The 22,045-nt window shown below is 34.7% G+C and overlaps 1 protein-coding gene across 1 annotated transcript in view; it reads right to left on the bottom strand.

Annotated features, from left to right (window-relative positions):
* Positions 1–1,132: 1,132 nt before the first annotated feature.
* The window catches only part of PTAC13 (plastid transcriptionally active 13), an 89,353-nt gene continuing 68,440 nt past the window's right edge, over positions 1,133–22,045 (bottom strand). The window contains exons 2-4 of the mRNA XM_089798166.1: positions 9,401–9,579; positions 1,542–1,875; positions 1,133–1,399 (exon numbers count right to left, since the gene is read on the bottom strand). Of these exons, the coding sequence (XP_089654292.1) occupies positions 1,545–1,875; positions 9,401–9,579 (510 nt within the window). The 3' untranslated portion in view covers positions 1,133–1,399; positions 1,542–1,544. The remainder of the gene's footprint in view (positions 1,400–1,541; positions 1,876–9,400; positions 9,580–22,045) is intronic.

The raw sequence follows: 22,045 nt of genomic DNA, 5'->3' as shown, positions 1-22,045 counted from the left end.
AACCCTAAATACAAATGGTTATTTATTATATTATGAAGAATTCAATGTTTTCTAATCTCAATAAATGAAGGCAAAATAATGTATAATTATGTATGTTAATTATTGGGAAAGAAGAAGCCTCCCAATAGAGGACATCACAACATGTTTAACATAATGAAGGACATTGAACAAGAGAATGACCCCAATTTATAATTGTACAATGATCACTTCAATCATTCATTGTTGATGGGAATAGCTCAATGCTCCCTTGCATTGAACCCAAAGTGGTATTCGCAAAGGGCCAAAGAAGCAATTCTTATATAGAATGTTAAGGTGAACAAAAGTCTCACAAAAGTCTCACAAAAGTCATACATGTATGATCGTACACATACTAATGTGATTCATACCAAGTGGACATAAGTTGCTCCTCCTCAAAGATATCTATAAGACGTTGAGGTGGACAGGGAGATCGTGGCACAAGAAGACCAAATCCTATGATGGACTATAAAAAGGGCTTAATTTTTTGACAACCACACTAACCATTTTTTTTCTGACACAATTTTTTAGTTCTTTAGTTGTTGAGAACTAGTTTTCTTATAGCTCATCCACTCTATTAAGAAAAATGAGTAAACTCAGCAAGGAAGTTTGTAACTATACAAGAGTTGCACTCCATTGATTGAAATAATATGTGTACAAAAGGGGACCAATAATTCAAAGGTATATAGAGCGAAAGGAGCCAACATTGGATGAAGATACAAAATAGAGAAGGTTCGTCGATATTGATTTAATGGAACTTGAACTTGATGAGTTCAATGGTTTGAGAGATAAGGGATTTGTATAAACATTGGGGATGAACAATGATTAAACATGCATTGGGCCATGTGCTAGTTGGTATTTGAACTTTGAATATTTAATATTATTTTTTATATATAATACAAGTACAATGATATTTGACATTTTCATTGTTTGCAATGATATGTTGTCTTTCAATTTTTCATTTGTTTATATATCTTTTGTAGCAATATTTTAAAGTACCAAACAATATTTGCAGGACACCCACCACAACCCCGCCTCACCAAGGACATATATGCGCTTGAATTCATCCTAAGATGCATTTGCTCCTATAAAACACCTCCAAACAGAAATCCATTCATGGTCGACAATTGATGGGACTGTATTAGCTACATCAGAAAATGCATAAATGTCCAAGTATGAGTAATTTACAACAGACTACACAAGGCAACCATAAGTATTTAGTGTCAAACATTTGGTTGAAATCTGCCGCCTTGGAAGCATGGAGGATGCATTCACACAACCAGTCTAACAAGCTTTACAGTCTCTCCTACTCAAAGCTAATAGATCTTCAAATCCAGAGGTATTCCATCCCAGAAATTATAGGCATAACTCTTTCCTGCAGTAACTGCAAAAGCAACAAAAAGAGTGTAAACATGAAATATGTTTTCTGGTTGTTTATCCTTTCGACATGAAATAATTCAACATCTACCAGTTAGAAGCAAGTCACTAAAAGCGCCATTATTAGGGTTTGCAGAAAATAGACTAACCTTTTAAGTCTCTAAATCAAACTTGTTGACACGTCCAGAAGTGAGCTTAGATCCCACAATGAGTTTATACTTTTTTTTACTAGAAAAATTTCTCCGCTTCCTTAGCCGCTTCACAAGAGACTCATCAGGATTCTTGTCAATGGAAAAATCCTCCTGCCTAGGTGCTTCAGGACGCCCCTGCCTAACCAAACTGTCCTTTTCTTTATTCCCAATTGCTTTTGCTAGTTCATCTTCAATTTCCTGGCTTTTTTTCTCTTGTTCCTCTTCAAACCATTTAAGCGTTGTTTCCATCTCAAAATTAGAAACTGGTTTTGGTCTCATTATCCACCTCTTACTGGAAGCACACACAATGATCAATTAAAATTACCTTTCATGGCAGCAAAATGAAATATATAGTGATATCAACTACTGGGGTGCTATATACACAAGTTGAAGTCTCATAAAGGGTAGGTAGTTCTTATCATTTATCCGTGAAAGGAGCTAACTGGTATATTAGATGTGACGAGAAAATTACTTAAGCTAAGTTTTCCAACCTGAGATCTGTAAATAAAAAATAGATAGATCAATTAAAAACACTTTGTCTAAATTTTCGGTAGGTACTTTCATAGAGATTAATCGTACTTTTCAAGTTGAGAGCAATGCCTTAAACACAGAGCCCTTACTTCTATTAACAGTCTATACATGGATCATTTAAGATGTAAGAAGCATATACAACATTTGGTAGATTAAGGTTGGAGAAATTTGCCTTCGAGTAGAATTCACATTCTGTTTTTAATGAAGTCAAATGAAAAGGAAAAGAATGTAACAAAGAATTTTCAGTACATGTGACTTTTACTAATGATTGCATGTAGAAGACAAATAGTTTGTGACGAGTACTGCCTTTTTGTTTCACCCAAGATTATTTGAAGTTCTAGAAGTATGGATTGTATCTAGAGCATTCAAACTGTGACAGCCATTAATGATATGGTTTGAACACTTTGAATTATTCAAAAGACCTAAGGCCAGTTCAAAAGTAAAATTGTATTGTCAGGTTAAACAGCTGTTTTAAGTTTTAACCATCATTATGGACTATCCTGAGGGCCTAAATTTGATGACTGAACAGATGCGTTTAGTGATTTTCCCTATAAAATAGGAAAAAAGTTTTAGAAAAGTGTATCACATGAAATGGGAGACTTTGGACGGATCATCAAATTTTCTTCAGTATTATTCTGATATATAAATCTAACTTACATATGAATTTTTTTAAGATATCTCTTAATATTTGCAGGACGACATCAAACAAAAAAGCATCACAAAAAAATGCTTGACAAGCTGGTTTAACTGTCAAATTTAGACTCTGAAATCACTATTGACAGATGCAGGTTGTTTCAAGTTCCATTCAGAGTTCAGTCCCTTTTTATTAAAAGATCATCGTCATCCACTCTATCATAATTTGATATTTCTAACATCTAGAAGATGTGAAGAGAAGTACAATTTATCCAAGCTCTACCATCATTTCCCGGTGAAAAACCACTACTATTATCTCATATGGATCACTGCAATTCACCCTACACAGAGCAAACACATTTGACTTATCCCCGTGTTTCATAGGCTGGACTCTGCCTAAGAAAAAAGCACATCCTTAATATGAGACCTGAAGATATTTGTATAATCACAGCCCAGGTCAGCAAAGCATGGAAGAAAGAGGAAAGAATAATTGACCCAAAGAGAGAAGGTTAAAAACAGGTTAATGCCAGAAGCACAAAATAGCTTCTAAAGAAAGTTTGACAACATAAATTGGTGTTGAATGAAGCAGATTCAAGAACACAAGGAATAAACCTGAAGAAACTATAGTTTCACATGCTGAACATTTTAGAGGAGTATAATCAGCAAATTACATAACACACAGGCATTAAATGGCCAATTAGCACAAGATCCTCCATAAATGATTGGCTGCATATTGATTTGGGTATTTGCATCTTCTGTGTGACTAAGAATGAACTCAGCTGCCCACTATCCTCCACCCTATACTGCTGCTGCACATTATGAGCCACCTTTAAATCATCTGCAATCTTTTTTGGGCCTCTATAAGTCAAATTGAAGATGTATATATGGATTAGACTTCAAAATATAAGGAACATACTCCATGTAGTTCATACTTAATGATGTGCGCAGGAGTGCTAATTATTTAGTGTATTTCTTAAGTTTAACAGAATCGATGCCTTATTGATGTTTGAAGGCGAATTAGCATTGAAAACTATTAATATAAAAAATATTATTTTAAGTACCACGAGAAACTTTTTAGTTTGTAATCTTGGTTTTGGGTCTTCCGGCATCTTCAGTGCACAAAGAATTCTTGAAGGATGTTGATGTGAGCTTGAAAGGAAACCCTGAAGATCAGATTGGAGAAGATATTTAGCAGATTTGCCAGATCTTGTGAAAGAATCTTGCTATATTTTCATCCTATCAAAACTACCACAGATTACGATCAGATTGGAGCAGATATTTATAAGATTTGCCAGATTTTGTGAAAGAAGCTTGCTATCTTTTCTTCCTCTCAAACCACAAATAGTATGCAATAACTTATTTTATGCTCAATCACTACTATTTATAGAATCGTAACATACAATTCTTGAAAAATGAATTTATTGTTTAAGTCTATGTAAGTAATGGAGGTACTGTATGCAAGAAAAATGTCTCACCATGCATGCATAAATTACTAATGTCCGCCGGGGATACTAGATACTCAAAGAAAGATAGACTTTGGGATTTTCTTGGGTGGTATAGTTCTGACAATTGATTATACTCATTGTAAGATTTATTAATCATGAGTTCTCTATTCCTAGAATTGCCAAGCTGCCTCATGGTTTAGGGAGCTAAAAGGCAAGGATAGGGTGTAAACCATAGTAACACGGAGACGCGTCCCCCCCTCTTTTCCCCACATCTCGGAGACGGGGGGACGCACTCGGAACTTGTGGACTCCATTCCCCTATCCCTAGTAGTGCCACTAGATTCTCCCACTTCCATTGAGGATGGGGGGCACATCCTAGTGTTGACTATTTGTTGATTCGACTATTTATGTTTGATGTTTGATGTTCCAATTCAATACAATGTTCAAGTATTTACTCTTTTAGATCTTTATATCTTATATTGCAATAAATCTTTTCATAACTAGCATTTTAAGTACCATATATATAGTATATACAACCCCCCTCTATCCCGTACCACCGTCCCTCCGCCGTGCCCCCATCGTCCCCAAATTAAGGCTCCTTTGCCCCTCCGTCCCTGAAACTTGTCCACCCATTCCACCGTCCCCCCATCCCCTAGGGAGGTGTAACTATGGTGTGAACCAAATGACATGTTGACAAAGTTGTTGATTAACACTACCCTAGTTGGAAGCTGCAAGAAAAAGTTGCACAAAATATGGGATTCATCCAGTTCTACAAGGTCAATCCTAACTGTCAATTGTCATTGCAAAGAAAAGATGAAAGAGAGAAGAAAAAACCTTGACCATCCAGCCAGATCCTACCAAGAAATGGGTTGGAAAGGATAGTCTAGAAGAAAGAAAAATGGAAAGAGAACAAGTGAATCAAGATCACTCCATAAACAGATTGAGCAAGCATGCAAGAAAATCAGAAAACAACAAACAATATGCCTAGCTACTCGAACAGACAACACAACGAAAAGCAAACAAGTTGTGTGATTAAACTCGCCTAGGTTTGTTCATACAAAACATAAACAAGCCAAAAAACTAAAAAGGGGGGGCCAAACAAAGCAATGATTGAATCTAATTATTTCTGTTTTCATCTTATATTGTATTGTAATCCAAAGTAAGACTGAAGCTGCAAGTCTCCACTGAGCCTCCTAAAATGCTATCTAATCTTTGGATACAACATAAAACTTGTCTGCTATTATACTAGAGATAGTGCATGAAATACTAACTTCAGCATTGATTCTGATCAAGACCTACTCTGACCAAACGAAATCCATTGAGAAGTTCCCCAAACCTGACAACATACCCAAAAAAGTTCTGCTGTTTATACTTGAAAATCTGCTGTTATCAGAAATTCATGAATCCCCATTTATTTGTCATCTGCAAACTCACAAAATTTGGTGTTTACAAATTCTCTTACAGATGTTGAATGGGGCAAGGTTTTTGTGCTCACAAATGACCAAAAAATATAGACTAATGCAGAAACTTTAACAAAATTACGGTGAAAACCCTTGCTAATGTTAAAATAATCAACAATACATGCTGGATGTGCTGATTACAGGTGGAGAATCTATTCTTTTGGTTCAAAAACATCTCTATCTTTTCATGAGTGTGCAGTGCATGCTAATATAAAAGCATGTATAAACTTCAAACTAAAATCCAGTTGGGCTCTGTATACAAGCACTCTTCAGAGTAGTATTGCAATTATTGCTTATGAAAATCCATCACTCTGTAATATGGTTCACCTTCACTAGGACATGCACCTCTTCACTGAGACAGTATTTTAGTTTGAATTTCTAGTTTTTACCTTACCAGTACACATTTGTCTAAACAGCTGCAATTTCTGCACTTAACAACCTCATTTGCTTTCAGAAAGCTGCACACTTGATGGTAGCATTACATTGTTTTTTGCTTTCATAAAAAATATTCAATTGTTATGCAGCATATGCTCCTCTTCATGCTAGCAAATTTTTCCTTTCTCATAGGCTTGCACTGTTCTATGGAAGCAGTCTTTCTACTTTGACAAAGGTATCTTTCCTCTTCTATAGGACATGTGCTTTGCAACCGAGATGTAGATTTTTTCCTTCATGCTAGACTTCACAAGTGAGCACTCCTTATAGTTGGGTGGCATTTTTCACTTTTGGAACTTCATGCATTCCTTCGAACAGATGCACACCCTTTAACTAGGCAACAAATTTTGATGCATTAGCGAATTCCACTCTACCCATCATTCAAACTCAATCTTTGGCTTGCTGGACACATTGCAAAGCTCATTAACAAAAAACAACACAACACAGATGACCACATCAAGGGTTGAAATACAACTCACAATCAAGAATGGCAAGGTTCCAGTTTTAAGATCTAGCACAATATGATTTTTTTTTAAAACTGCAACGAAGGAGAAACTTCTTCAAAAATAAAGGTGGAAGAACAATGAAGTCTGTGGTATGCGGACAAACAGCACAAAGACAAGGTTGCATTCCACCAGAACTGAGAGAGGAAAACGAAAGGATGGAAGAGATTTTATTTTTTATTCATATTTATGCACATGTTTGGATCCCCCTACAAAATGAGACGATATTTACATGCAAGCTTATAAAGCTCCTCTTGTGTAGGCATTCACTATACATATGCAATTTGTTACCAGAATAGGATTTTGATTTGTCAACTGCCTGAGAAGTTGCAAGAAGCAATCAAGTGCATATAAAAGAGCTTCTCCAATTATATATTCCCTTAGTCTGGCTTAGAAATTTGGTTAAATACTTAATCCTATGCAAAGATGCTTAATTTCAAAGTTTGGACATTAGATAATACTTCAATAGCAGCGTATTTTAGCTGTTGGAAGGTTAAACTTGTTTTAACATAACATTTGAGATGAACAACAAACTAGCAATTGCACCTTAGTGCGCAATGGCTACACTGAAGAATTATGGAAGGTGAAGACAAACAATTGTTCTATTTTTGGCTTATATTGTGTAGTACATTAGGTCAATTGGTAGGTCATTTAGGTAATGATGTTAGTGTAACAAAGATCTTCGTGAAGAAATGATAACTCAAATAATTTACACATCCACTTACATGAATTCAAGCACAAATGAAATAAATTATATTTTCAATTTAAATATAAACTAAAAATTAAGACAAAATAAGCAAATTCCAAAGTAAAAATATATAAAATCTAAATGTTAATAAAAACATGACATTTATTTTTAAAAAAATAATAATAATCTAACTGATAATTAACAAATTATATTAACAGTTAAATAAAAAATCATTATTTTTATTTTCTTTTTACTAATCTTATTATAATATTCAATAATTATACATTTATTTTTTCACATTTAATTATATATTTATAATTATTTATATGGTTATTTTATAAGATATTTTCTTCCTAAATTAGATTATAAGATTTCAAATTTTTATAAATGATTTTGTAGATTATTATTTTATATTTATTTTGTTGATTAATTACAGCAAGTATGAATTATTGATAATTATTAGATAGAACAACTATTTCCATATTCCTCTCTCATTCTGGCCCCTCTATATTTCCGTCTTTCTAAATCAACTAAATTTAAAGAATAAAAACCGTACTTCAAAAAAACTATTATATGTTTGTGAATCAACGGCAGACTTCTATATGCAATTTTTAATTTGGAGAAGGAACAGTGAATGGTTAAAAAATAATAGCCTAGATGGCTGTCGGGGAAAAAAATAATTCCATTATCCATGGGCACACAACCATTACAAACTAAAACTTTAAAATTACACACATTCTTTTGTATCTTCAATTTCAAAAAGTCAATATGACTAATTTTTAAATAGCGTAATCACACTGACAAGACATGAGATAATTAGGCTGAATGACGTGTATGAACAAACTGCCAAAATAACATGTTGTTTGCCAATTATGTGTACAAACAAACTGCAAATATAGGGGAGAGGACCCGGTACTTGAACACATTCCAATAATTGTGATAGGAGTTGTTCACTTGATACCTACAGTTATTGACTTAATGTCCAATTTTTTTGACAACATTGTACCAGTACTTATGACTTTAAAGTTGTTAGTACAATGCTAACTACCCAAAATTGAATAAAATGTACCCTTAGTTATAAAAAATAACCAATGATGTGATGCCACATCAGCTGTTCAACTATGGGTACCCTTTATGCACGACCATTGGTCTCACTTTTTTTTTGGCCTGACAACTTGGCAAAAAGCATGCTGGTGTGGCATCATAACGGGTGATGTGGACTTGAAACCTTAGTTATAAGTAGGCGACTCGCTGAGTAAGCTGCTGTAAAAAACTGGGAGCGATTTGAAATTTTTATGTAGAGTTTGATAAGCACGAAGATAGGGTGTTCAAGTACTGGGTCCTCTCCCCTAACAGGGCAAACAAAATAAAATTTGTAAAGAGGGATGTACGCAGGAGGCATTCCGAATAGTCATGCGTCATCTCTCATCAAATGTCCACCGCTCATTTTGAAGGGTGTGTCGTCTCTTTTAGATAAGCACAGATATTCACCAGAATAAAATCAATGGTATAGATTGTTTCAATCAAGCACTTTACTAGACATTTTTTAGCATTGATTTTGAAAGGAAGTTTTGCAACTTTGGATAGGGAACGCCTTTGGTGTAAATATTACTCTAAATTCAAGGATATTTATTATGCTCCACACAATCATTGGGAAACCCAAAAAATCGTTACTTTCAAATGAAAAGTTAAAATTCATACTATAACAGTTCCCTCAATGTTTATCTTCACTGTTTTCAACAGAAGCTCCAGATTTTATCTGTAAATAGTTTTCATCCTGAGAACTTTGAAGATGAAACTCTGGATTAAAAAATCAAATGTCAACCCAGTAACAAGAAATTACTGAGTATAGTTCACAAGCTGCTATATTGTCTTTGGCATTTTTAAGTCTTTAAATGTATAAATGTGGTGAACAGCATGTGGAAACAATTTATTAAATACAACGCTGAATTTCTTTCCTAAAGGAAATCTCAATATATGTTTTTAACCTTGTAATAATCACACCTACAATTATGCTACATGCTATTTTGCTGCAATAAAATATCCAATTTCATCAGATACAATTGATATCTAATAAATTTGAGAAAACATATATCAAGCGGATTAGCACAAGAATTGATGTTTACCTATGGCCAACTTTGGTTGCAGAAAAGAAGCGTATACTTGGGGAATGTCTTATGAAGTCATGTATCTCCTTGTTCAGAAGGCATTTTATGAAAATGTAGCCAGGAATATTTATCTTCGTACTTTTGGAATAAGATCCGTCTTTCAATTTCTTTAAAAAGGGTACCTCTGGTACAAAAATCTACAAAAAACAACCTATCAGCATATATAACACTCATTAAATAAGGATATTACTGAGGAGTGTATAACCAACATCAAGGAATACGAGGTAAAGAAAGAGCAGAAAATGAAACAATGATAAATATATAAACTCAAAAAAGTTTCTAATGGACTCAGCAAAGACTTCCCCCCCAGCTTTGTGAAGCAATGTAAATCAAGAGTATTAGCATGTATCAAGCAATATTAGGCAACAGCATTGCACCCTGCTCTGTGAAACTCGACAATAAATTGTGATATTGCTTTCAGGATTCAACTGTGTAGTTTTTAAGTCAAACTCATTGACCCATATTTCACAAGTAATGGTTCACAGAAACCCATGACTCGTGAAATATGGGTCAATGGGTTTCTGTGAACCACTACTCATGAAATATGGGTCAGTGAGTTTTGACTCAAAAACTACACAGTTGAATCCTGATAGCAATATCACAATTTGACTTGCTGTGGGAAATATCTCCTACTTATCAAGAAATTCAATGTTTGCATAAATATAACAGCTGGGGCAATAATCAAAACACGAGCAGCATACAGTTGTTTTCACTTGCTCAGATGAATATAACATCAAACCAAATGAATGTCAACAGCTCTTCAGTTTCTAGATTCCTATACCAGACCCAATTTTCTCATTGTATATCTCTGGTCTCTCCTTCCTGCCAAACATCTTAATTTTCAACATAATTGTGGGAAGCTTTGTCCCTCATTAAACACACTTTTACCACTCCCACCACTGTGCTCCCCACAGAGAACTAGTCCACTCAACACACAAACTTGTTCTTAATCATTTTCTATTTTGGCCAATGGCGAAGATGATATCTACAACAAGTCAAGTGGAAATATTGAGTGATTCTAGCTAGATATCTGTCCATAGAAAGAAAAGAAGAAATGTGAAATGGAAACTAGCATCAGAAGATAACATGGAACATTCTCACAACTTAATTGAAGAACATCATAAAATGCGAGGTACCTGAGTAGCACAGAATCAGCAAGTAAAACTTGGAATAAGCATATACACAAGATTTCCATCAAATTTACCCACCATTTTCACTCATATGTTCTCTCTACACATTCGTTGTACCTTAGAAGACAGATACTAACTCCAACTAACTTGGGCTTCTCAAGAGTGTATGCTCAAAAGATGGTTTCAGAATGGAGCCTCTTGAACACCATTCCTATGTATGCTTAAGTTTCTAGAATATTTATATGCCGAAAACTAAGTCAGCCTACAGGAACACCATTCACAGGGATGCAGGCTAGGAAATGTTGATGTTATAGCTGTGGGAGTTATCTTTCATCTTATTGAAGCCAACTCAACACATAACGCAATCTTCTTTGTAATGGCAAGGCAATGAACAGTCAAGACAATGAAGGGTCTTCTCTTTGTAATGGCAAGACAATGAAGGGTCAAGACAATTTTATATATTCTTCCAGGAGGAATTTGTGTGAGAATATATTGATATTCTTTGATTGTTTGTATATTTTATATCTGGAGAGGTGCTATCATGAGGGCTGGAAGTTCGGCTTAGTGTTTGGCCAAATTGTAAATCTGTCTTCAGTTCTTTCATTAAATAGTAAATATTAGTGATACTTTCTTGTGGCTGGTTTTTTCTCCCTCAAATTGGAGGATTTTCCAAAGGTAAATACTGTGTCTTATTGTTCATTATTTCTTGTTTCTGCTGCTCATCTTCATTTCTGGTATAAACATATATATGGTATCAGAGCAAAGTTCACTATTTTATGCAATAAATTGTGCCACTAATTATTCAAGCTCTTTCATTCACAGCAATACAAATTGAAGACAAATGTTCTTCTTTGCCAAGGTTTGGAAATTACAATATTTGAGGCTTAATAATTATTGTTTGAGTGTTATTGACCGTAGGGCCTGTTTCACTCTTAATATATTTGAGCCAGAGGTTTTATATAAAATTATGGGCACTGAAGTAATATTGGCGTGGAGACAACAGGCACCACAAATAATAATTATTCAGAATAGGCCATAATCAAGTTTTGGGAAGTTGAATATTATTGCCATGAAATATGGGAACACAAATAACCTCATAGTTTGGTACAAGCAGACCAACTGCAGCAAGAATGTCCTGCAAAGGGATTAAGGCTCTAGTTCGCATGAAATCCATTGGTACTCTCTTTGCATTATATTTTACCTGACGTCCGAAGGTGTGGCGATTCATACCCTCAAAATTGGGGGTTTCAATAGCAATTTCTTAAACGTCTTCAAGCATGGATCATGGCTTGGCTGTTGAGTCTCCAGCAAGCAATAGCACAAGCATTTGAGATACATCAAGCCTGGAAATTTTGGGGTAAAGAAACTGTGGGTTTATATCTAACAAAGGAGTTAGTGTGTAACACTTGGGCATGCCATAGTGGAACTGGATGTTTTGCTTCTGCTAAAGATATTGCTCATCTTTTGTCGCTGTTGATTGTCGGTAGTCTTGCTGGAGCAGTCTCCTTATATTTACTCATTGCAAACTTTGTTGAATGCCATCTAAAACTTCACAGTGACATATGATTGTAGATTGTTGACAGTGCGACTGCTGGGGAGTTGAAGTTGAACATTGCCAGAAGGTGTAGGCATTCTGCAATGATCAGGTGACTTTCCATTTGTATGACTCTTCTTAATACAGCTGCCACTCCTTGCATGATACTCTTGATTTGGAAGGTTGAATAGATCCTCATATTGGTGTATGCATATAGCGGCAGATGCAAATTGACACCTTGTGAATTTTGTGTTGAGTCGTTTCAAATTTCTTCAGAGCAGCAGCTGACGCTGTGTGAGGAGAAACTATCAAGAGTAACAGTTCATATTTTTGGAGACGTTTCAATCACACCATTTAGTAAGTCTTTTCCGATCATATAGCCAGAGCAGATTAGAAGCCGTGTTTTTTGCGATAAGCTGATGTTTACCGTATGGATTAATTAAGCAACGCACACAGGAAATAGACACAAACACCGAAAAGCAACAGCAGAACTATTATTATTATTCGCATATACCAACAGTACATTATGCTTCTCATGATAAGATATGATAATGATGATTACAATGCTTCCCGAAGGGGTTATAAATACTTTCCGACGAACCTTCCCGAAGGTATCGGTCGGCCAGGTACATTATACCCGCTACAAACTGTTTTACCCGTTGGCTACATAACAAGACTTCTACCGAAGGGACCCGTCGGCTGATGCACAATTTCTACCGACGACAGCTGATGGCTATCACAAACTATAGTTTGGAACATGCTTCATAAAGTGGAGTCTCAACCTTGGCCCAAATAATCTTTGGTTTGAAAGGGGCCTGACACTTGTTTGTTACACGTATAATTTTTTTAATATCAAGCTTATTTCATACATTTATTATTAATTTAATATTTGTCATGAATACCCTCAAGTTTTGCTGCAGAGGTGGAAAAAATTATTATTTGAATAATAAGGTGAAGCATTGCTAATGTATTGGTATGAGGAAATACTTCATGAGCAATACTAGGCCAAATATTTGAAAGGCGTTGGTACCTACGCATGGTTTAATATATGCTCCCAGCTCATCAAGCTTGCTGCTGAAAGTGCAAATAGTTTAATGGAATCTCTGTAAAGGCATTTGTTGAGTGTATGAACTTGTCGAGAAAAGTATTGTGTTGTGTCTGTACAAGGCTTCATTGGAGTTGATGATTCTTCACTGATGTAACAAATATGGTCACTATGAAGATACCTAAGAGGGAGTGTAAGTTGTAACTAAAAGGAAAATCACCTCTAGATGTTGTTCAAGCTTGAGGTTTTCAATGATTTCTTGGTGTAGCAGGAAGCACACCTTTGAGGCATAACGCACTACAGAAGCTGAATACATTGCAACATATTTAACAGCTTGATAAGCAGTGTGGCTCTGAAAGCTCTTTGTAGGATTGTTTGGTCAAACATTGGAGCCAACTTTGATTCACTGCAAGTTTTGCACATTGTCGAGACAAGCTTGGTGCTGTGGAAATTTGCCCTTTTTGAAAGGGATTCTTAGCATCAGTAATCCTATATGTTTGCTAAAATGCATATCTCTGAGATGGAGAAAAATAAGGTGAAGGCCTTTGAGAGACGATGTTGCTTTCCACACATGGGAGTAGCCATGGTGGACACCATGTTGAGAAACTACATGATAGTGTCACATTGACTAACTCTGTGATGAGTACTTGTGCACATGTTTCTTTCCACACATGGGAGTAGCCATGGTGGATGTCATGTTGGGTAACTCCATTGCATTATCATGATGAGAGATTTCGTGATAAACTCATTTGCACAAATGGGTGTAGCCATTGTGGGTGTCATGTTGAGTGACTCCATGACATTATCACGTTGAGAGATTATGTGATAAACTCTCTTCCACAAATGGTTGTAGCCATTGTGGGTGTCATGTTGATGTTAAGAGAAACCATAACATGAATATCAGGAAGGTAACTGCCTAGCTAAAAGGAGTGTTGTTGTTATAGCTGTGGGAGTTATCTTTCTCTCCTATACTCGACACACACACACACACACACGTATACTTGTGTGTGTGTATACGTATATGTATATGTATATGTATATTATATATATATATATATATATATATATATACATACATATATATACACAGATATATTATACATATAAATATATATATTATTGAAGCCAACTCAATACATAACGTCATCTTCTTTGTAACGGCAAGGCAATGAAGAGTTTAGACAACGAAGGGACTTCACTTGATAACAGCAAGACAATAAGGGTCAAGCCAATTTTATATATTCTTCCAGAAGGAATTCGTATGAAAATATATTGATATTCTTTAATTGTTTGTATATTTTATATCTACAAAGGTGCTATCATCGGGGCTAGAAGTTCGGCCTAATGTTTGGCCAAATTGTAAATATGTCTTCTGTTCTTTCACTAAATATAAGTGATATTTTCTTGTGGCTAGGCTTTTTTGCCAGGGTAAATATTGTGTCATTGTTCATTATTTTTTCGTTTTAGCTATTCATCGTAATTTCTAGTATAAACATTAAAAAGAAAAGCTCTTTATTTTGTAAACATGGCATTGGCCATACTGCAAAGTTAAAAAATAAAATAAAATTGAAGCTTCATTGTGCCTAACCAAATTATGTGGTTCGTAGGTTCCTATTTTCATATCTACATAAGATAGAAAATAGTTGACAAACCATCTAAGGTAGTGTTGATGAGTGTTTTGTGACACCCCACAACACAGAATAGAATACCAAGGTATTGTTAGATAACTGAGAGTGGGGGGATGGGAGGAGGGGGTAGGGGTGAAACAATTATGTCCAATTATCTTATAGTCCCTTCAAACAATCTCAGCACTGACAAAACTTCATAAATAATCACTCGGTGTACACATCCAACTTATCATTTAACACTTTCAACCATTTTACGTCAAACTGTTAACTTACTATTCTTTGCATAAGCGTGTATCAATAAAATAACCTAGCTATTACCAACTGTTCACTTAGTTGTTACCAAGTTGCAATAATATGAAAAACAACTTGCAACACAAATAACATTCACACATCTAACACCATGATTTTAACGTGGAAACCCTATAAAGAGAAAAACCACTTGGGTCCGACAACCCAAAATATTCACTCTTTTGAAGTGAGCTCAGCTAAGAGCTAACCTTGTTACAAGTTACATACACATTGTTAATGTGACCTTGTTAGAGGATTTTACCAAAAGATCATCTAGACCTTATCACTCCTTGATCCTGTCTAAAGAGTAGTCTGCTCTAGAAGACTTACAAACATCACTAATCGATGTTACCATATAGGATTTCACAAACTCGTTAGGTCCACTCAATTTTTTGAGATTTTATGCTACAATGATTAGAAAGTAACAGTATAAGTGATGTTAAGTATAACAACTACCTTTGCTTGTTCAGATCTTTGTTCTTTGCTCTTTCTCCTTCTGATCTCTCACTCAGTTGATTCACACCTTCACTTTCACCAACTCTACTCCTTGCTTTCCCCTTCTTTGCTTAGTTCACTTGGTTTTATTCTCCTTCTCAATACTTCACATTCGCAGCAACATCAGCAGCAGCATAATCAACATAATCAGCAATATGATCAGCAACAAAAACTGTTTTTATGTCCTCCTTAAATAGTTGTCTCTAGGCTTCTAGATTCTTCCATCTATTGCCGCTTAATCAAAATCATCAATTTGAGATCAAATGTAATTAACCACATTAAAAATAGAATTTTGCATATAACTTTGTGCACATCCTTATCCTTCTTCAATCTCCATCATCAGATCCTTACTGAATTTTCCCAGCTGTAGATCTTGTAACAAACTTTGTCTCGTGCCTTTGACCATATCGAACTTTCCATATTTCCATCAAAAGTCGGCCTTAGATTCCATTTCTTTCAACTTGTTCTTCCAGTTGTTACTTGATAAACATAATGTTTCACTCAAGTAATATAGTACTCAGTCGATACTAGACTTTCTCGGGCAATACTGAATTTCTTCTTACTTTGCCAAATTGTGCGGTCAACACTATAGTCACTCGGTTAATACAGTCTCCTTCATTAACCTTATCACTCGGTTAAGCTTGTGTACTTCAATACTTTACAATATTACATCATTGTAAAACAATCAAACCAACATTACATTATCACTATCCAACTCATTCAAGTACCAATTGAATACCATAATTATCATTATGTCTTCAACATACTTTCTTCAAATCCTCTTCATCAATTAAATGATATAGTACTCTACTGAGTTAGCATAATATTGAGCCTACTAAGACTTTGACATCAATGACAATATAACAACTAATATGACTCTCTTACATACATTCATAGCATTACCTATTACATTATCAGTTGGTGCTAACAATCTCCCCCTTTGCATTGATGGCAATACAAAACATATGATTATACGTTACAAAACATTATAAAAGATAATCAAATGTAAGTATTGTCAACAATACAACTTTTCAACTCTTTGACTTCATCTTTAGGATTTTTGTAACTCAGTTTGTATCTTTAGCAACAACAACAATCGTTTTCAACATGTCCCCCCTTTAGGATATGAGCTTGTTCTGTTTAGCATTCTTTGATTTCTTCATCTTCTTTTTATTATCTTTTCCTTCAGATTCTCCCTCTTCAGTATATCCCCCTTTATGTACTTCTCCCCTTATAACAACAATGCCAAAGGTGATTATAAATTTCAATATGAAACTTATAAAACCTTGTAGTTATCCTTGTACCTTGCATGTACAGTATTCATTAGTTTCATCATAGTTATTTTCACAACTTTAGAAATGTTCCTAAAGTGTTAACTTTTGCATCAACTCCTCAAAGATATTATAATTCATTCATGAATTGATGCAACATGAATCTTCACCTAGTGCATTTTGGATAGGGGCAAGACACCAAATTTACCTCTTAAATACTCAAAAGAATCCTTAAGCAGTGGCTTGGTAAATATGTCAGCAAGAAAACAAGTATTGTTTCTTAACTTACTTCTTGTTTGTACTCCAACACTTCTGTCTCCAATTATTTGTTAAGATGAATGATTCTTTCTCGCATATTTGGCCAATACAAGTTCAGTTCTTTGATTTCCAACAATTTCTTCATTCGGAAGGGGTTGAACTTCTTCCTCAGGTTGAATTGTCTAATGCTCAGGTAAAGCATTTGTAACTCGGGTGTCATTGACTAATGCTCGGTAGATCATTGCTGTAACTCGGGCAATGTCTTCGGTGCCTCTTCATAAACTTATACAAACTTCTTGTAATTTCCAGGTTCCTTCTTGCTCTCCACATCATTCATTTCTGCAAACTCATCAAACCTTACATTTGCACTTTCAATCATCTTGTTAGTAGCTTTTTTCAAACATTTATAAGTTTTTCTCTTAGATGAGTAACCAAGGAATATACCTTCATCTCATTTAGCATCAAATTTTCCATCCCTTGTATCTTTGTGAATATAGCACTTACTTCCAAAGATTTTTAAATCACTTACATTAGGTGTGTGACCATACCAGAGTTCATAGGGTATTTTATTTGTTCCTTTCTTCAATTGAACTCGGTTGAGAGTGTAAAAAATAGTACTTATTTGTTCTCTCCAGAATATTTGAGAAAACTCATTTTCAATCATCAAAGTCCTTGCACAATCCATAATTGATCTATTTCTCCTTTCAGCAATCCCATTTTGTTGTGGTGTCCTCGGTGCAAATAACTATCTTTCAATACCATTCTCAGCACAAAAATTAGTGAATTCAGCACACATAAACTCACCATCTCTATGAGATCTTAGACATTTCAAAGATTTGTCAATTTCCTTTTCAACTCTATCTTTATACCATTTAAAAATATCAAAAGCATGCAATTTCACCTTCATAAACATAACAGTCATCATTCTTGAATAGCCATCAACAAATGATATGAAATATTTATCACCATAGTAACTGTCAACACCAATAGGACCAAATAGATCTATATGCACCAATTCTAGGATATCATTTGAAGTGTGTGCCTTGCTAGAAAAACTAGATTGGCATCTTACCAAGCTGACATTCTTTACACATCATTCTCAGGTTTTTGCAGATTCGGTAAGCCTCTTACTCTTTCTTTCTACTTTCTCCATGTTGTCAAAGTTCACATGACACAACCTCTTATCCATAATCATACATATTCAGTTTTAGCAAATAAGCATGTCTCAATAGTAGGATCAAGATAAAATAAGTTATCTTTTGTTTGCATTTCTGTTCCAATCAGATTACATTCATCATCAAAGATCTTGACATTTCTGTTCTGAAATCTCAGCTTGTGACCTGAGGTATTCAATTATGCAACACTCAAAAGATTATATTTTAGTCCTTAAACCCAATATGCATCATCACATCTGATATTATCATTCAACATCAGTGGTCCTTTACCTTCCATTGAGTATGGAACATCATTACCTAGCTTAACAATTCCACCATCATCAATTTTTTCAAATTTATCAAACTTATTTAGATCACCACTCATGTGATGTGAGCATCCACTATCAATAATCCATGAGTCATTCTTACTAACATGTGAAATAAGGACCATTTAAATCTTCTTTGAATGCAACATAAACCATCTTAACTACTTCCTTCTCATCATCAGAACTGGACTCAATATGCTCTTCTTCAACAATGTAGCAGACTTCTTCCCTTTGTCTTTGCAATCCCTATTCTTCCTATACTTGAAATCTTTCTTGTCATTTCTGTCACTCTTACTTCTATTAGGAAATTTAATAGTGAAGTGGCCAACTTCATTACATTTGAAACAAATCAAGGGTAGTTTACCTTTATATTTACCTTTACCTCTTGACAACCTTCTTGCAAGCAATGCTTCAAGTCCATCTGGATCATCCTCAAATTCAAATTCATTTTCCTCTTTACTTTTTTTTCTTTCTTCAAACTTCCAATGGTTAGAGAAGATTTAAATGCATTTCCAATTGTAACCATACTATTGTCATAATTGCTTAACTCAAATGCAGTCAACCGACGAACTAAATTGTCAAGTGTCAATACATTACCAGGCATGGCTCTCACTTCTTGAATAAAAGAAACTTTGATAGCATAAATAGGCAAAAGAGTTCTAAGAACTCTACTTACAATTTCAGAGTCACTAATAGCACCTCCAATAGCCTTGATTGTGATTACAACTTCTTTGATTCGGTTTACATACTGAGCAACATTTTCACCTTCTTTCATTTTCATGTCATTGTATTTTCCTTTGAGACTTTCAACTTTGGCTCTTCTCACATTATCATCTCCTCCATGTACAAGTGTCAATTTATCCCACATCTATTTTGCAATAGTGCAATCTTTGATATCATCAAACTCAACATTATTGAGTGCATAAACAATCTCAATCATCATGCTTTTGTGATTTCTCTTTTATTCATTTGCTCCACAGTGAGAGGACCAACAGATGTAGCATATTCATGTTCTAACCAATGTGTGACATTATCTCCAATTCCAGATAGATTTAGCTTCATTCTGTTCTTCCATGATGAGAAGTTCTCTTTGTTCACTCTTGGTACTTCTCTCTTATACATCTTTGATCTTTTGCTTAAGTTCTTTTAAACTTCTCTCTACAAACACTGTGCTCTAATACCAATTGTTAGATAACTGAGAGGAGGGGGGGGGGGGGCTGTTGAGCAGTTATGTCCAGTTATCTTACATTCCCTTCAAACAATCTTGGTGCCAAAAAAAAAAACCTCATAAACTTCATAAATAATCACTTGGTGTACACATCCAACTTATATTTTTACTCTTTCAACCATTTTACTTCAAACTGTTAACTTAATGTGCTTTGCATAACCGTGTATTGGTAAAATAACCTAGTTATTATCGACTATTCATTTAGTTGTAACTAAATTGCAATAATATGAAAAACATGTAAAACAACTTGCAACACAAATAACATTCACACATCTAACACCATGATTTTTAAGTGGAAACCCTGTAAAGGGAAAAACCACCTGGGACCAACAACCCAAAATATTCACTTTTTTGAAGTGAGCTCAACTAAGAGCCAACCTTGTTACAGGTTACATAGACATTGTTAATGTGACCTTGTTAGAGGATTTTACCAAAAGATCATCTAGACCTTATCACTCCTTAATCCTGTCTAAAGAGTGACCTGCTCTAAAGGACTTACAAAAATCACTAATCGATGTTACTATATAGGATTTCACAGACTTGTTAAGTCCACTCAGTTTTCCAAGATTTTCTGCTATAATGATTAGAAAGTAATAGTAGAAGTGATATGTTAAGTATAGCAACTACCTTCTCTTGTTTAGATCTCTATTCTTTGCTCTTTCTCCTTTTGATCTCTCACTCAGTTGATTCACACCTTCACTTTCACCAACTCTGCTCCTTGCTTTCCTCTGCTTTGCTTAGTTCACCTAACTCTTATCTCCTCAATACTTCGCATTCACAAAAACATCATCAGTAGCATAATCAACATAATCAGCAATATGATCAGCAACAAAAATTGTCTTGATCTCCTCCTTAAATAGTCGTCTTTGGACTTCCAGATTCTTCCATCTATTGTCATTTAATCACAATTGTCCTTAACCACATAGAAAATATAACTTTGCATAGAACTTTGTACTCATCCTTATCCTTCTTTAATCTCCATCATCAGATCCTTACTAAATTTTCCTAGTTGTAGATCTTGTAACAAACTTTGTCTCCTGCCTTTTACCATATCGAACATTCCATATTTCCATCAAAAGTCGACCTTATATTCCATTTCTTTCAACTTGTTCTTCCAATCATTACTCAATAAACATAATGTTTCACTCAGGTGATATAGTACTTGGTTGATCCAAGACTTGCTTGAACAATACTGAATTTCTTCTTACTTTGCCAAAGGTCAACTTTGTAGTCGCTCGATTAATACGGTCTTCCTTCATTCACCTTATCACTCGATTAAGCTTGTGTACTTCAATACTTTACAATATTACATGATTGTAGAACAATCAAACCAACATTACTTTATCACTGTCCAACTCATTCAAGTACCCATTGAATACCATACTTATCAATTTTGTCTTCAACATACTTTCCTCAAATCCTCTTCATCAATCAAATGATATAGTACTCTACTGAGTTAGCATAATGTCAAGCCTACAAAGATTTTGACATCAACGACAACATAACAACTAATATTACTCTCTCACATACATTCATAGCATTACCTATTACATTATTAGTTGGGCTAACAGGTATCTTATTCTCTCTAGAATAAAATCTTGTAGATGCTAAGATTACAAAAGATCATAAAAGTGACTCCAAGGTTCTTTTATGCCAGGTCTTGACTGTAGATAAGCTCAATGGTCATTGCTTTATGCTTGTAACACAAAGGGACTTATGTTTAAATTTTTCTCCACTTCTTTTGCAGCGTTGGCTAGACCTTCTTTGTTGAATATTGCAAAACTGAAATTAAAAGGGGAAGGGTTAGAATGATCTAAATGTACTGCTAAGGACAATGATATCAATGGATAGTGTTCCCATGTACAATTTCCAAAATAACCAATTTCTTTGCCAAGATCAACTAGAACTCCACAACAAATGGTGTAATACTCTACAGGTTAAGAAAAGAATTTCCATAGTATAATAAACACCATCATAAAAAACAATACATATTTAATGATCGAAATAAAGCATCCATATAACAAGGGATCAAGCTAACGTTACACTACAACTTGCAATCAACAAGATACAAGAAGTAGGAACTGTGGAAATTCATCAAACACTATTACATTTGTCATTAAAATCAAAGCACTTTATCTAATAATTCAGAAACTGGAAATACACAATGCAACAAATTGAAACATGAAATTCACGATATCTTCAAGAAATCAATTTTTTAATTCCCCAAGTCTTACGTATTTTCCTTC

Source organism: Cupressus sempervirens, chromosome 8 (assembly GCF_028749045.1).
Source record: "Cupressus sempervirens isolate cs-2001-9-10 chromosome 8, ASM2874904v1, whole genome shotgun sequence".
In the NCBI taxonomy this organism is placed as follows: domain Eukaryota; kingdom Viridiplantae; phylum Streptophyta; class Pinopsida; order Cupressales; family Cupressaceae; genus Cupressus; species Cupressus sempervirens.
This window is presented reverse-complemented; position numbering and strand designations above follow the sequence as displayed.